General features: G+C 39.8%; 4 protein-coding genes across 7 annotated transcripts; 2 read left to right on the forward strand and 2 right to left on the reverse strand.

The window, feature by feature from the left end:
* Nucleotides 1–4,222: 4,222 nt before the first annotated feature.
* LOC110181152 (rRNA-processing protein UTP23 homolog) lies at nucleotides 4,223–5,433 on the forward strand. The gene is made up of 3 exons (XM_020948826.2): nucleotides 4,223–4,434; nucleotides 4,490–4,690; nucleotides 4,749–5,433. The coding sequence occupies exons 1-3, from the start codon at nucleotides 4,315–4,317 to the stop codon at nucleotides 5,160–5,162; spliced, it is 735 nt and encodes a 244-aa protein (XP_020804485.2). The 5' UTR covers nucleotides 4,223–4,314; the 3' UTR covers nucleotides 5,163–5,433.
* On the reverse strand, nucleotides 5,375–6,619 carry LOC110181151 (dehydrogenase/reductase SDR family member 7). Its single transcript, XM_020948825.2, has one exon. It carries the CDS (start codon nucleotides 6,451–6,453, stop codon nucleotides 5,488–5,490), a length of 966 nt encoding a protein of 321 aa, XP_020804484.2. The 5' UTR covers nucleotides 6,454–6,619; the 3' UTR covers nucleotides 5,375–5,487.
* A 174-nt stretch (nucleotides 6,620–6,793) lies between these two features.
* On the forward strand, nucleotides 6,794–12,604 carry Eno (alpha-enolase). 4 transcript variants are annotated; one of them, XM_086832688.1, is made up of 3 exons: nucleotides 6,794–6,896; nucleotides 8,561–8,905; nucleotides 10,929–12,604. In XM_086832688.1, the coding sequence occupies exons 2-3, from the start codon at nucleotides 8,712–8,714 to the stop codon at nucleotides 12,241–12,243; spliced, it is 1,509 nt and encodes a 502-aa protein (XP_086688814.1). In that variant the 5' UTR covers nucleotides 6,794–6,896; nucleotides 8,561–8,711; the 3' UTR covers nucleotides 12,244–12,604. The 4 variants fall into 4 exon arrangements, with proteins under 4 accessions (XP_086688814.1, XP_086688815.1, XP_020804483.2 ...); XM_086832689.1 differs by lacking the exon at nucleotides 6,794–6,896 and adding an exon at nucleotides 8,373–8,488; XM_020948824.2 differs by lacking the exon at nucleotides 6,794–6,896 and having other exon boundaries at nucleotides 8,846–8,905.
* On the reverse strand, nucleotides 6,866–8,253 carry Rrp40 (exosome complex component Rrp40). The gene has a single exon (XM_020948827.2). The coding sequence runs from the start codon at nucleotides 7,616–7,618 to the stop codon at nucleotides 6,920–6,922; it is 699 nt and encodes a 232-aa protein (XP_020804486.2). The 5' UTR covers nucleotides 7,619–8,253; the 3' UTR covers nucleotides 6,866–6,919.
* Nucleotides 12,605–12,843: the final 239 nt, after the last annotated feature.

Raw genomic sequence — 12,843 nt, forward strand, 5'->3', positions numbered from 1 at the left:
TTAATTTCCCTACACACAAATCTGTCAAAGATCAAATACAAACTGCACCTATTTCCTACCTTAAATTCCATAAACCCCATAGTTTAAACATTGTTCTATGATAACTAACAATTAGGTCAGGCATTCGGAAACTTTAATCATTAATTACTGAGATCTGCAAACCAGGTATTAGGTTAAGCCCATGATATTTTATAGCCACAAATTGTGGTTATTGAGCTGGAGTTCATGAACTCTCTCGGAAAGTGCGCAGTAGGTTAACATGTGAGAATAATTAATTTCCACATTTCTAGGGTCAATAAGAGAGCTATCTTTCCTTCGTACTGATAATACAGATATTTTATCTGCTTATCGACTTCTAATTATGTGGGTTGTTTTACTTTTTATCATTTGATAATGCTGTTGATCGAGTGTTGTTTGTGCATCCAGTGATTAGGCTACCAACTTATATATCTCACTCCCAAAAAAAACTTGTGTATTTATTAAACATTTGCCTTAATTCCCACGTACTTTGAGCCAAGGGGGAAAATGTGCTATATTATTAGCTAAAAGTATTACTCAATGGCAATTCAGTATTCTTCAGATGATTTATCTCAATAAAGTGGATTTCCTCGACACACGACTCTTGGGCGCAAAGCACACTTTTTATTAAATTTAAATTTTTAATTTCCAACTCACAACGTCACGCTTTTTTCCCTTGCGGTTGTATGGGTTTTGAATAGAAAATATGAATGTTCAATTTACTCAAGAGTTTTATTTGAGTTGAATCGTGAGTCAGTGGGGGTCGCACTATAAATAGTTGTTACTGCCGGATTTGGTGGTGTTTCATTTGTATTATATATCATTTCATTGATTTAATAAATTTACAACGTTATCAGCTAAATGGTTTTGTGGTTGATATATTTTACACCTTATTTCGAATCAAATTTATTTATTTTAAAGCCTATTAATTTACATTTTGGTCGATGCTTACAAACTGGAAACTCATACGCGTTTTTAGTTCCATGATTCAGTTGTTTACAAACATCTTCCATCAAGCTTAGGCAAAATTACAGACACGTTTCTAGATTTTTTTGTGACTCTAATTATAAATTCTCCTATATCTAACCCATATATCTGAACTCTATGCTAATTGGCAGCTTGTAATTTTACAGTCACGCATTTGTAGATAATTTCAATATATTCTATACCTTATTTAAATGTTAAATTCTATATTGCTTATGCACTTAAGTTTTAAAAACAAATTTTACTCCTAAATACGCAAGCAAAATGATCACGTTGATGATGTTGACAATGATGATCAATGATAGGACTATAGATTCTTGCTGGAAATATGTCTGGCAACTGATTAGACATCGCGTGTCGCATTTTTTCCCGTTTTTTCTATGACAACTTTTTATTTGGGTTTATTCAAAGGGAAATGTATTTGTTAGAAATTGTAGAAAATATATATACACCCCCTGATAGCCCTCAGAGGTGACACGATTCTAGAACATGAGCAGACGGGATCGAAGCTCTCATTAAAACTAATCCCCAAGAGTTCAATCTAGGTTCAAGATCAGCTATTTTTCGCCAACGTCAAAAGTATTTTCTAAACAGTTTCAGGGCAATACGTTCACTCTGATAGCGAAATTTGAAATTAAAAAAGCAAAAGCAAAACAATAATAATAATAAACAGTTGGAACATGAAAAGTCTTTCGAAATGCCCGGTCAGAAATCGCACGAAAATAAAATCGCATTATAAAAAGTCCACTATAGACGCCAAATGTTTTGCTAATGAGAGGCATAAAGCCATACTTACAATGGATATATGTATGTATGAATGTGAAGATATATAACCACAGCCAAATCGGCTTACACCAATTGGCAACTAATTAAGGCTCAAAGGCGCAGACACAACACAGTCCCGCTTTCAGCCTGATTGACATGCATACACTGCAATAAACAGCGTGACGTTAGACGAAATGTGAATGGATCTATGAATGAATAAGTGAAGTGTTCTCCCAGCTACTTAAAATTTCGGTCTGATCCCATCTCGTATACTCGATCGCTTGATGATCATGATCAGATTGTATGATCGTGACGATGGTAACGTAGACCACTGAAACTGAATGAATTAACTTCTCTAAAGTCCGGACGGGAATATATAGTTCACTGTCGGGAGATGGAAAAAGTTTATGGGATTCGAATTTATCGAACCGTGGATAATAATGAGATAATAACCAAATTGCTTATGAAATATAAATGCTTAACTAACTGTGGAGTGGAGGTGGGAATGTTATATAAAACGGCAAACAAGTTACTGAAACGATTTTAATGATATATAAAGGGTGAAGATAGGAGAAATTGGAAGATAATACATGGTACTTTCTCAAATTTAAGCTTGAAATTTCCTTAATATAACTATTAATAATTCTATTGGATTTTTATAGTTCAAGCATTGTAAATTTACTAAATCTTTATTGTAGCATTGTAAAAGTAATCAAAAATAGTCCCTATTCTTCATACCAACAAATCAATTTCTATACAGTACAGGATCTATATTTATCCTAACCCTTAACCCTTGATATATAATACCTTCCCCACTCTCAATGTTTCATCTCTATCAAAGCCTATGCGTCACTTTCTTTTCACCCACCGAAAAGAACCCGAACAAAGTACGAAAAACTCACCGGAAACAGCGAAAAGAAGACAATGGAAAAATTGTGAGAAGGAGTAATTAGAATTCGAGACACGCACGACATGACCATACTATATAATAAAGCCAATTTTTTTTCTATAGCGAAAGGTGTGTTCATGCTCCGAAAGGAATACGAATCCGATATGCATATGAATATCAATATGCTTTTGGTCATTTCAATTTGGTCTTTAAACCATCCAACGTCAAGTTGAATAAACTGCAATAATGATACCGTAAAGTGGAGATGATGATGATCCATTCCCAGATCGGTGATTGAGGTGATTGCACCCACCACAACTGACCTCCAAGCCCATCATAATGATGACAGCTGCTGTTGCTACTGTCTGTCAATGGCTCAACCTTCGGAGATTAAGGCTGGAAAAGGCAAAGGAAAAACAATACTGGATCATACTGCAGCAGCTGACACTGCTGGCGGCTTTATCGACATGACATTATATGCAAACTTGACCAATATTCTTTATCTTACACTAGGGGAAATATAACTAACATTGGTTTAAATAAAATAACTATTTTCAAATGAGTTGAGGGATAAGTATAATTAGGAGATGTCTTTTTAAAAGAAATTATTAGGATAAACTAATTATAAATATTATGAAAAACAGTAAAGTACCGACTTAACTTAACTTTTCCCAGTGTAAAACAATTTTGAAATACAAGACCCTCTGCTAAAACCAATCAGCATGATTAGCAATAAAAAAAAATATCCATCAATTGAATGCCAATCGAGTAGATTATAGAAAAAAAAGAAGGAAAACCCAGTAAAAAACGAAGGTCGGAAAATTTTAAATGTGCCACTTTAACTTTTAGTCAGACTTTAAAAACCCAAAGTTACAAAACTAAAGACATTAATATTGCAAGAATCTTTAAAAAGCAAATGGTATTTACGCAGCAATATATCCCATAGGATAAATAACCCCAAAATGCACTGAACACTTAAATTAATTCACTTCTTAACTTAATCCATCATGGATACAACTCTTGCTAAAAACTATTATTTATTGCTTACACTTTTTCAATATAAAATCCAACTTTAACTTTTGAGCAGGAAAACTACCCAAACAAACAAAGCAATTTTCAATAGCGCAACTTGATGCGCCAGCGAATGCAGGGAGAGAGAAACTAACAACTATAAAAAAAAGAAAACGAAAACAATTCGCGTAATAGACGCAGCGGCAGGGAGAAAAGAGGGTGAAAGTGTCCGAAGAGGGTTGAAAAATGCATTCTCTTTACAAGTCCACAAAATAGGCGCCAAATGTTAACAGTTTGAAATTTTAAAAGAAAACTGTTAAATAACAGAGCTTAATGTTAATTAAAAACAATCTGGCAGCGCCGTTACATTAGCGTTTAAAAGTGTTTAACAAGAATTTCTTGCGAGTTCCAGTGTTTTTCCCAGAAAATATAAACTACCCACAGCTATACACAGAAATGTATTTTTATTATTTTCCTGCAAAGCTTAGTTAAAAACTAAATAATAATTATATCAAGCTAAGGCTGTTACCGCTGTTTATAACAGTTAGCCAGATTTGTCGAAAAAAAAGCCATAACTGGCAACACTGTTGAGTTGCACGCTGTTTTTGTTTTGTTTTCGTTTTTTACGGAAAATCAACTAAATCGCAATGAAAATATCACGTTTTAAAAAATCTCACAAAACCCTGGTGTTTTTCGCCACAAACTTTGATTATAGGGAACCCTACCAGGTGCTAATCGATGCCACATTTTGCCAGGCTGCCTTGCAGGTGAGATATTTGCCATCTAATATCCAAAACTAGTACTTTATTATTTAATTTTTAGCACAAAATTGGAATAGACGAGCAGATAAAGAAGTATTTCCAATGTGGCGTTAAATTACTGACCACTCAGTGCGTCATCCTGGAGTCTGAGGCCTTGGGAGCCCCTTTAACCGGAGCCACATCCATAGTCAAGCGTTTCCGTGTCCACAAATGTGGTCACGAAGGAAAACCCGTGGGTGCCGCTGAATGCATCAAGTCTATGGTAAAAAAAGCATTTATTACTTAAAATTATATATCTATTAAGATATTCGCTTATTCAGACCAAGGACAACCGCTATATTGTGGCCTCTCAGGATCGTTTGCTGCAGGAGAGTCTACGCAAGGTGCCCGGTCGCTGTCTGCTGTACCTGCACAAGGCCACTCCCGTCCTAGAAGCACCCTCCAAAGCCTCAAAGAAGTGGGTGCTTAAGCGTGCCAATAACTTGATGCTGGGCAAACAGGTCGACAGAATCGATTACATGAAAGAGAAACAAGGCCTGAAAACAGCAGAAACTCCTGCCAATCCGAAGCGAAAAGGACCCAAGAATCCTAATCCTTTGTCGTGCAAGAAGAGCAAAAAGGAAAAGGCGAAAACACCACTTAAGGGAGTACAAGAGCAGAGCACACTGACCAAGGCGAAACGAAAACGTATTAAAATTCCGGCCCATGTCAAGGAAGCTCTTAAGAAAGATTAAACAAAAGATTAGATACTACAGATGATAGGTATAAGATAAAGAAACTGCAATTTGTTTAGAAAGATATGAGTGTGGCAATTAGGTTTGTTTGTGGAGAACATTGTATTAATTTTCACACTCTGAATTCAAAATACTTTGTTAGCTTACCCTCAAATCAAACTTACTTTAAAAAGATTCCCAACTATCACTTTATAATCACACTGCACCTAATCTTCTGTATACATATTTATATATTTTTTTTGTAAATATATATTCAAACAATTGTATAAAAGTTGTTCGAGAACCATTAGGAGCAGGGAGAGGTTGAGGCGTAAATCAAAATCTTTTACAGTTTGCCCTCACGTATCTTGTTCAGCGTCTTCTCGGTCATAAAGTGACCCAAAATCTTGGTCAGTGTCGGATTCCTGGCGCAATAGGCCAACAGATTAACCGGAAAGAGGCCACACCAGGTGAGATCCATCTTATTGGCCAGGGCCACGGCGAAGAGTTCACCGCATCTCTCTGCCGTCATCCGTTTTTGATTGGCGGTGCTCAGGCCCACCTTGCCACCCTGTGAGCCCGTGAAGGCCTCCTGCAGGAAGTCCGTGGCAATGGGACCCGGTGCAAAGATGCTAATGTCCAGCTTACGCATCTCCACCTTCAGGGACAGCAGATAGGCGTTGAGGGCATGTTTGGCCGCGCAATAAGTGGCGGAAAATGGGACCGGACTGAAGCCCGCTATGCTGGATGTGGCGGCCAAGTGTCCCCGGCCTCCCCTCTGTTCCACAAAGTAACGAACCACCAGGCGACTGAGATGAACCACGGCGAATACATCCAGTTCGAACAGCTCACGATCCACCTCGATGTCGATCTCCGTCCAGCTGGCTCGCTGCGAACGCCCGGCATTGTTCACCAGGACATCCAGCCTCTCGAAGTGATTGAGCACCGCATAGAGATGGGTCTTGTGCTGCTCAATTTTCAGCATATCCATGGGCAGGATCATCACATCCTTGGTGGCCAGCAGACCCCTGGCTGCCGCCAGGCACTCCTCTTGCACCTGCTCTAGTTGCTCCACTCGTCGAGCGCTGAGCACCAGCTTAACGCCATGCTTGGCCAGACTCAAGGCCAGCGATCGACCAATTCCGCTGGAAGCGCCTGTTATCCAAACCACCTGGCCGCGCATCGAGCACAGGGAGACACCGAAACGGGATTTGTACCACAGCGCCACATTGCAATCGAGCAGGATCCACAGGAGCACATAGACCACGTAGTATAGCACCAGCAGGAGCAGCAGGAACTCCAGGAAAGTCATTGCATCGGTGTTTTGCGTGCAATAATGATACGATCGAAAAACCTTTGCCCTTAATGCCGCAACCGGAGAGACTGAAAGCAGCAGCTACTCGCCTTCGCCTGATAACCAATACGTTTGTGGGAGATGATCAGCTGTGTGGGCTAACATCAGAGATGGCACAGTGACTGGGACTGCTTGGGCAACAGGTGAAGTTTGTAAAACAAACAGAAAGCTAACAGAAAAACAAAAGTTTGCGAAAAAGAGAAAGTTGAAATGAAAGCATACCGTGTAGTTTGTGTTTTTGTAACATCAAGAGAGAGGTGGTTCCTCTCTTCCTGGCCATAAGCTCCTCCATCTGCTCATCACTGACAAAGAACGCTTTTACGTAAAACCACAACACATCACTGAAAGTCACATTAAAAATTCAAACAGATCACATTTCAACTTTAGTTTTTTATATAAATGTAAGTTAACTTAGAAACTAATCCTATGCCTCCATAAAGCCGTCCAGATTGTCACAGACCTTGTCGATTTCCGCATAGCCGGCCTGCTCTAGAGCAAGTATGGAATTGGCCAGGGCAACTGTTTCCCGCAGGGCCTGGGCCTTCACCCAGATTCTACCATTAACGCCCACAGCAATCTCGTAGGGCAGTTGCCGTTTGAGCGCAGCGAGGGCGGGACAGTTTTCTCGGAGCAGCAATCGGCCCAGATTTAGGCTGCACTTGAAGAAGAATCCATCGGCGAGTATACCCAGTTTACCGCGCTTTCCATTGGAATTAACGCACACCAGTTCCGGTTCAACATCCGCGCTGGCGACCAGAACTCGCGCGTAGATTAGGTCTCCGGGATTGAGATCCGGGCGGTTCTTTTTCGTGGCCGACTCGAAGGAGAGATAGGAAATGGAGGCCATGTCCGCCGATCCGATGTCCACGCGGAACTGGTCGCCCGCCTTAGCCTTGACAATGCCCACGACTAGATCTCCGCGTGCCGGCACATATCGTCGCTGGTAGTTGTCCACCCAAAATGTGTTCGGTTCCTTGTGGCGCAGCGGGCCGGCTTTGGTGGCCACCACGGTTTCGTCCAGTCGCCGCAGTCCCGGTCCGAGAATCACCCGCTTGCTCTTGGCCACCTCTTCTATGGCCGCGATTCGGTCGCCGGGCATCACAATTGTGCTGCTACTGCTCATTTTAATTAAATAATTTCACGTTTAGTTGTTTTGAAACAAAAAGACCAGCCGCGTGTGTTTTAAAACATATGTGAAGTTGTGAAAATGAAGATAAAATACCGAAAATGAATGTATTTTCAACAAACGGTCATACTACAAAATTGCCGCCGTATTAGCTAGATTTTTAACCAAGATAAGCTAAATATATAGAAAAAAAGACAAGAAGCTGACTTCGGCACTCCGAATACCCTTGCAGTTTGAAAATGGATTTTTAAAATTAATCCAAATCCAAATCAAATGAAAAGAAAAACTTAACTATATAAAACACTTTATGTACATGTCATACAAATTTGGGCCTAACATTAGCTATTAATATAACATTTATAGTTTTCTAATTAAAATTTTTACTTTCAAAGTTTTGCATTTACCTCTATATTTAACGATCGTTTCTGTGGCAGCAATATGATATAGTAGTTCGACTTTTATAAAATTTAAATAGAAGACCCAGAAAAAAATACAAAATGACAATATGTACAATTAGATCATTTTGTCGAGAAGTGGAACAACACAAATTTGTTTTCTACAAGTCTTTAATATTAATTAAATAGTAAAACAACGAATTAAAATGTTAATTAAACAATATTAAAAATAACAAGAAGAAATTTTCGATATAATGTAAATAAAACATCTGCAAGGCTTAAAAAATTGATATCGAGAAAACCTATAATGGAAAACATCAATTTTTTGCCACCTCTAGTTACCAATTAGAAAATTTAAGTGTGCCCGCCAGCTGAGAATGTTAAAACTCCCAGGAAAAGCCATTGGTTTCGCGCAGTCTGGCAACTCAAGTAGCTTAACTATAAATTATATTTTAAATTCAAATTTTCAATGGTAACATTTAATTCATGCATGTATTTCATAATTGATACATTCATTTACATCTTCCCATTTGTCTCTTTACAGACGGACATGCGTTCCACAGCTGAGTGTGGAACAACCTAAAGCCTCTAACCTTGTGAAAGGTCACTAAACAACAAAAATATATCAAAAGCAACAACAATTGAAGGAAAACGCACCCCTGGAGACGCATACATATACGAGAAAAGCGCTCTCCATGTTCCACAAAGCAACAACAATGGCAAACTTTTTGCCGCTGCGCTGTGCGGTGCTCTCTTCGCTGCCGACGTCGGCGTTTCGAACTCGCAGCGATGTGGCGGGCGTTTTCTCTGCGGGTTTAGTCGCGTTCAGAAGCAAATCGTCGTCCACCGGATTCAGATTTAATTTCTTGCAGTTAAGAAAAAGCTCCTGGTATGTATTAGTGCCAGTGTGTGTGTTTATATATTTATGTGTGTGCTCCAGCTATAAAATAATATTTAATAATTTAATCCAACAATAGTTTGTACCAATTTAAAATTCCAAAAAAAATAAGCGTTTTGCTAGCGATTACCGCGCGATTATCTAACAAATAGGCTTTGCAAATTCCCAATTAGGGCGATTTATCATTTTCCGGAAGAAATTAATTGCACAAATCAAATTATGTCAATTGACAGCAAACTACTTTCGCTTTTTTCCGATTTTATCTCGGGTCTTTTTTGCAACAACAAAAGATTGATTCTATATTACGTAATCTCGGTTTTACTTGCATATTCCTAAAATGATTTGATTTTTTTTTTCTTTGAATTAAGCAGTAAAATTTATCTTTTACGGTTGCCAAATGAAATGCTCGCCAATATTTTAAACAATTTAACAACAACACACACACACACACACACACACACTTGGATCGTGCCAATGCGTGTGCCTCAATACATTCGCAGTGCGACTCGAAACGTACGGCAGCTCTCTCCGTGACCGTGGACAAGGTCAAAAAATACGGAAGGCTTGGGAGGCTTTTTCACGCATTTTCCTGGTGGTCTAGGGGGTTGAGGGGAAGGAAGAAAGTCAAATGAAGGGAAATGGAGCTGTGCAAAGAGGTTTAAACGAAACTAATATTATTTAAAACGTCCTACGATCTGGCATCACTTTGTGCCGGCACCGGCCAACTTTTGCATACTTTCTAAACTGATTTTACAGCTTTTCCGGCTGAAAATACAAGTGCACTTCCTGCAGAATGCCCCTACGTGCCTGCCCCACCACTTTTCCCAGGCAAAAAATATCTGAGAGGATGAAAAATCGAGGAAAATTAAGTTTTTGCCAAAGCCGGGTATTCCAATAGGACCAATCCATAAGATCTTGATAATCTAAGATTTTTGCGAGTGCATTTTGGCATTATCAACTCAAAAAACGGCAGCAACACTGCACTTTACCGCCAAACTGCGGGAGAAAACTTGCTCCCACTGAGATAGGGAAAAACGATTCTATTTTCGTTTGTGGAAAATGCCGCCCGTGTCACTGACTCTAAATAATTTTAGAAACAATTAAATGAAATCTGAAGACAAATTAAATATAGAAAACCGAAGAGGTGACTTTGAGAAAGTTCCATGGAAAAAAAAACAAATGCAAACCAAGAAATCTTCTAATTTTTTCTTACACCATAACTTTTAAAATTGCAATATTTTTTATTAAATGATGAAATAATTAAAACTATTAGTTTATTGTTGGATTAAATTATTTTGTAGGAAAATAATCTTTAGTAAGAATTAATAATTATATTTTAAGTCAGTTGAAGATTTCAACAGTTTACTAAGAAGTTTTTTTCACAAAATAAATATGAATGAATCAATAAAATCTATTGTTTACATTATATGTATATACAAAAGCTGAAAAAAGAAAACAATATTAAATTTATTTATAAATTTATATGAAAAAGTTGAGGGAAAAATTAAATATAGTTTTTTACTTAAAGAAAAGTTTACATTACGTTATTTCTATATAAAATGTATTATTTAAATTCTTATCAATTGTCCTATTTTAAAAAAACACAAGCTAATTTTAAAAACCATGATAATTTATCACTAATTATGAGTGGTAAACAGAGTCTAAGTTTCTTCTAGAAGCTAAAAATTTCAACAATATATTTAAAATAATTCCCCAAAAAGCCTTTTCTAGTATTTCTTATTTAGATAAAAAATACCTATAACAAAGTAGGCTTTGTCAATACTTTAATAACTATTAAATAAGCTTCATTAAACTTCTTAATAGTCATTAAATAAATAATTAAAGAAATGGCTGGAATTTCGGGAATATTCTGGAATTCGTTGAGCATCAACAATAATGACACTTCTTATCTGCGGTCAGCTTTTGTTTTTTAACACCAAACCCTCACCGATTAAAAAAATATATATGAATTTAATATTAATATGCCTTCATTGGACTTTGGTTTTCTTTGCAGTGACAGCAACAATATGACCATCAAAGCAATCAAGGCCCGTCAGATCTACGATTCCCGTGGCAACCCCACCGTGGAGGTCGACCTGACCACCGAATTGGGACTCTTCCGTGCTGCCGTTCCCTCGGGTGCCTCCACCGGTGTCCATGAGGCTCTGGAGCTGCGCGATGGCGACAAGGCCAACTATCATGGCAAGTCCGTGCTAAAGGCTGTCGGTCACGTGAATGATACCCTGGGCCCCGAGCTGATCAAGGCTAATCTGGATGTGGTGGATCAGGCTGCCATCGATAACTTCATGCTGAAGCTGGATGGTACTGAGAACAAGAGCAAGTTCGGTGCCAATGCCATCCTGGGTGTGTCCCTGGCCGTTGCCAAGGCCGGTGCCGCCAAGAAGAATGTGCCGCTGTACAAACACATTGCCGATCTGGCTGGCAACAAGGAAATCATCCTGCCCGTGCCCGCTTTCAATGTAATCAACGGCGGCAGCCATGCTGGCAACAAGCTGGCCATGCAGGAGTTCATGATCCTGCCCACCGGCGCCACCAGCTTCACCGAGGCCATGAAGATGGGCTCCGAGGTGTACCATCATCTGAAGAACGTGATCAAGGCCAAGTTCGGTCTGGATGCCACCGCTGTGGGTGATGAGGGTGGCTTTGCTCCCAACATTCAGTCGAACAAGGAGGCCCTGAATCTGATCAGTGACGCTATTGCCAAGGCCGGTTACACTGGCAAGATTGAGATCGGCATGGATGTGGCTGCCTCTGAGTTCTTCAAGGATGGTCAGTACGATCTGGACTTCAAGAATCCCCAGAGCGACAAGGCCCAGTGGCTGTCGCCCGACAAGTTGGCCAATATGTACCAGGAGTTCATCAAGGACTTCCCCATTGTCTCCATCGAGGATCCCTTCGATCAGGATCACTGGGATGCCTGGACCAACCTGACCGGTGCCACCAGCATCCAGATTGTCGGCGACGATCTGACCGTGACCAATCCCAAGCGCATTGCCACCGCTGTGGAGAAGAAGGCCTGCAACTGCCTGCTGCTGAAGGTTAACCAAATCGGTACCGTCACCGAATCCATTGCCGCCCATCTGCTGGCCAAGAAGAACGGCTGGGGCACCATGGTCTCTCACCGTTCCGGCGAGACTGAGGATTCCTTCATTGGCGATTTGGTCGTTGGCCTGTCCACTGGACAGATCAAGACCGGTGCTCCCTGCCGCTCGGAGCGTCTGGCCAAATACAACCAGATTCTGCGCATCGAGGAGGAGATCGGTGCTGGTGTCAAGTTCGCCGGCAAGAGCTTCAGGAAGCCGCAGTAAGCGTGTGGACAACTTCAAAATTCCAACCCAACCACACCGAAGGCGCCGTCTGTGATCCAACCCGCTGCAAGATCTGGATCTGGAGAGCGGGACCTGGACGTAGCAGCAGCAGAGAAGACACCACTCCCATCCAACAAAAGCATAGACCGGAGTGGAGCGATTCGGTGCAAGTGTTCGTCATCCCCTCCCTTACTTTCGGCATTTGTGTCTGGCGCACAAATGAAATCAGAATTAAATTACCAAAACCGTTTTGCTGTCTCTTTATGCTTCGTTATTTAGACATTATTATTAATGTTAAACCATGATCTAATCATTATTTATAAACAAAACAATACACACACAAAAACAAAAACCAACAAAACTGTCTGCGAAATGAATTTCCCCAACTGTAGCTGCTGTAATTCTCTTGGAAAATCACTCACTTGCAGTAAAGGTTTAAAAGTTAATTCTAGTTCTTGAGATCGGAATTTTTGCAACAAAATTCTTAATATCGAACATCGAATTTCGGTTTTTGAGGTTTTAATAATAGACGAGAAATCCCCCACAGGAAAATATACATATTTACCAAAATAACACATACATTGAGAATGCGTACAAATA

The sequence above is a fragment of the Drosophila serrata genome, unplaced genomic scaffold, assembly GCF_035046125.1.
Source record: "Drosophila serrata isolate PLE 108 unplaced genomic scaffold, ASM3504612v1 contig_249, whole genome shotgun sequence".
Taxonomy (NCBI): domain Eukaryota; kingdom Metazoa; phylum Arthropoda; class Insecta; order Diptera; family Drosophilidae; genus Drosophila; species Drosophila serrata.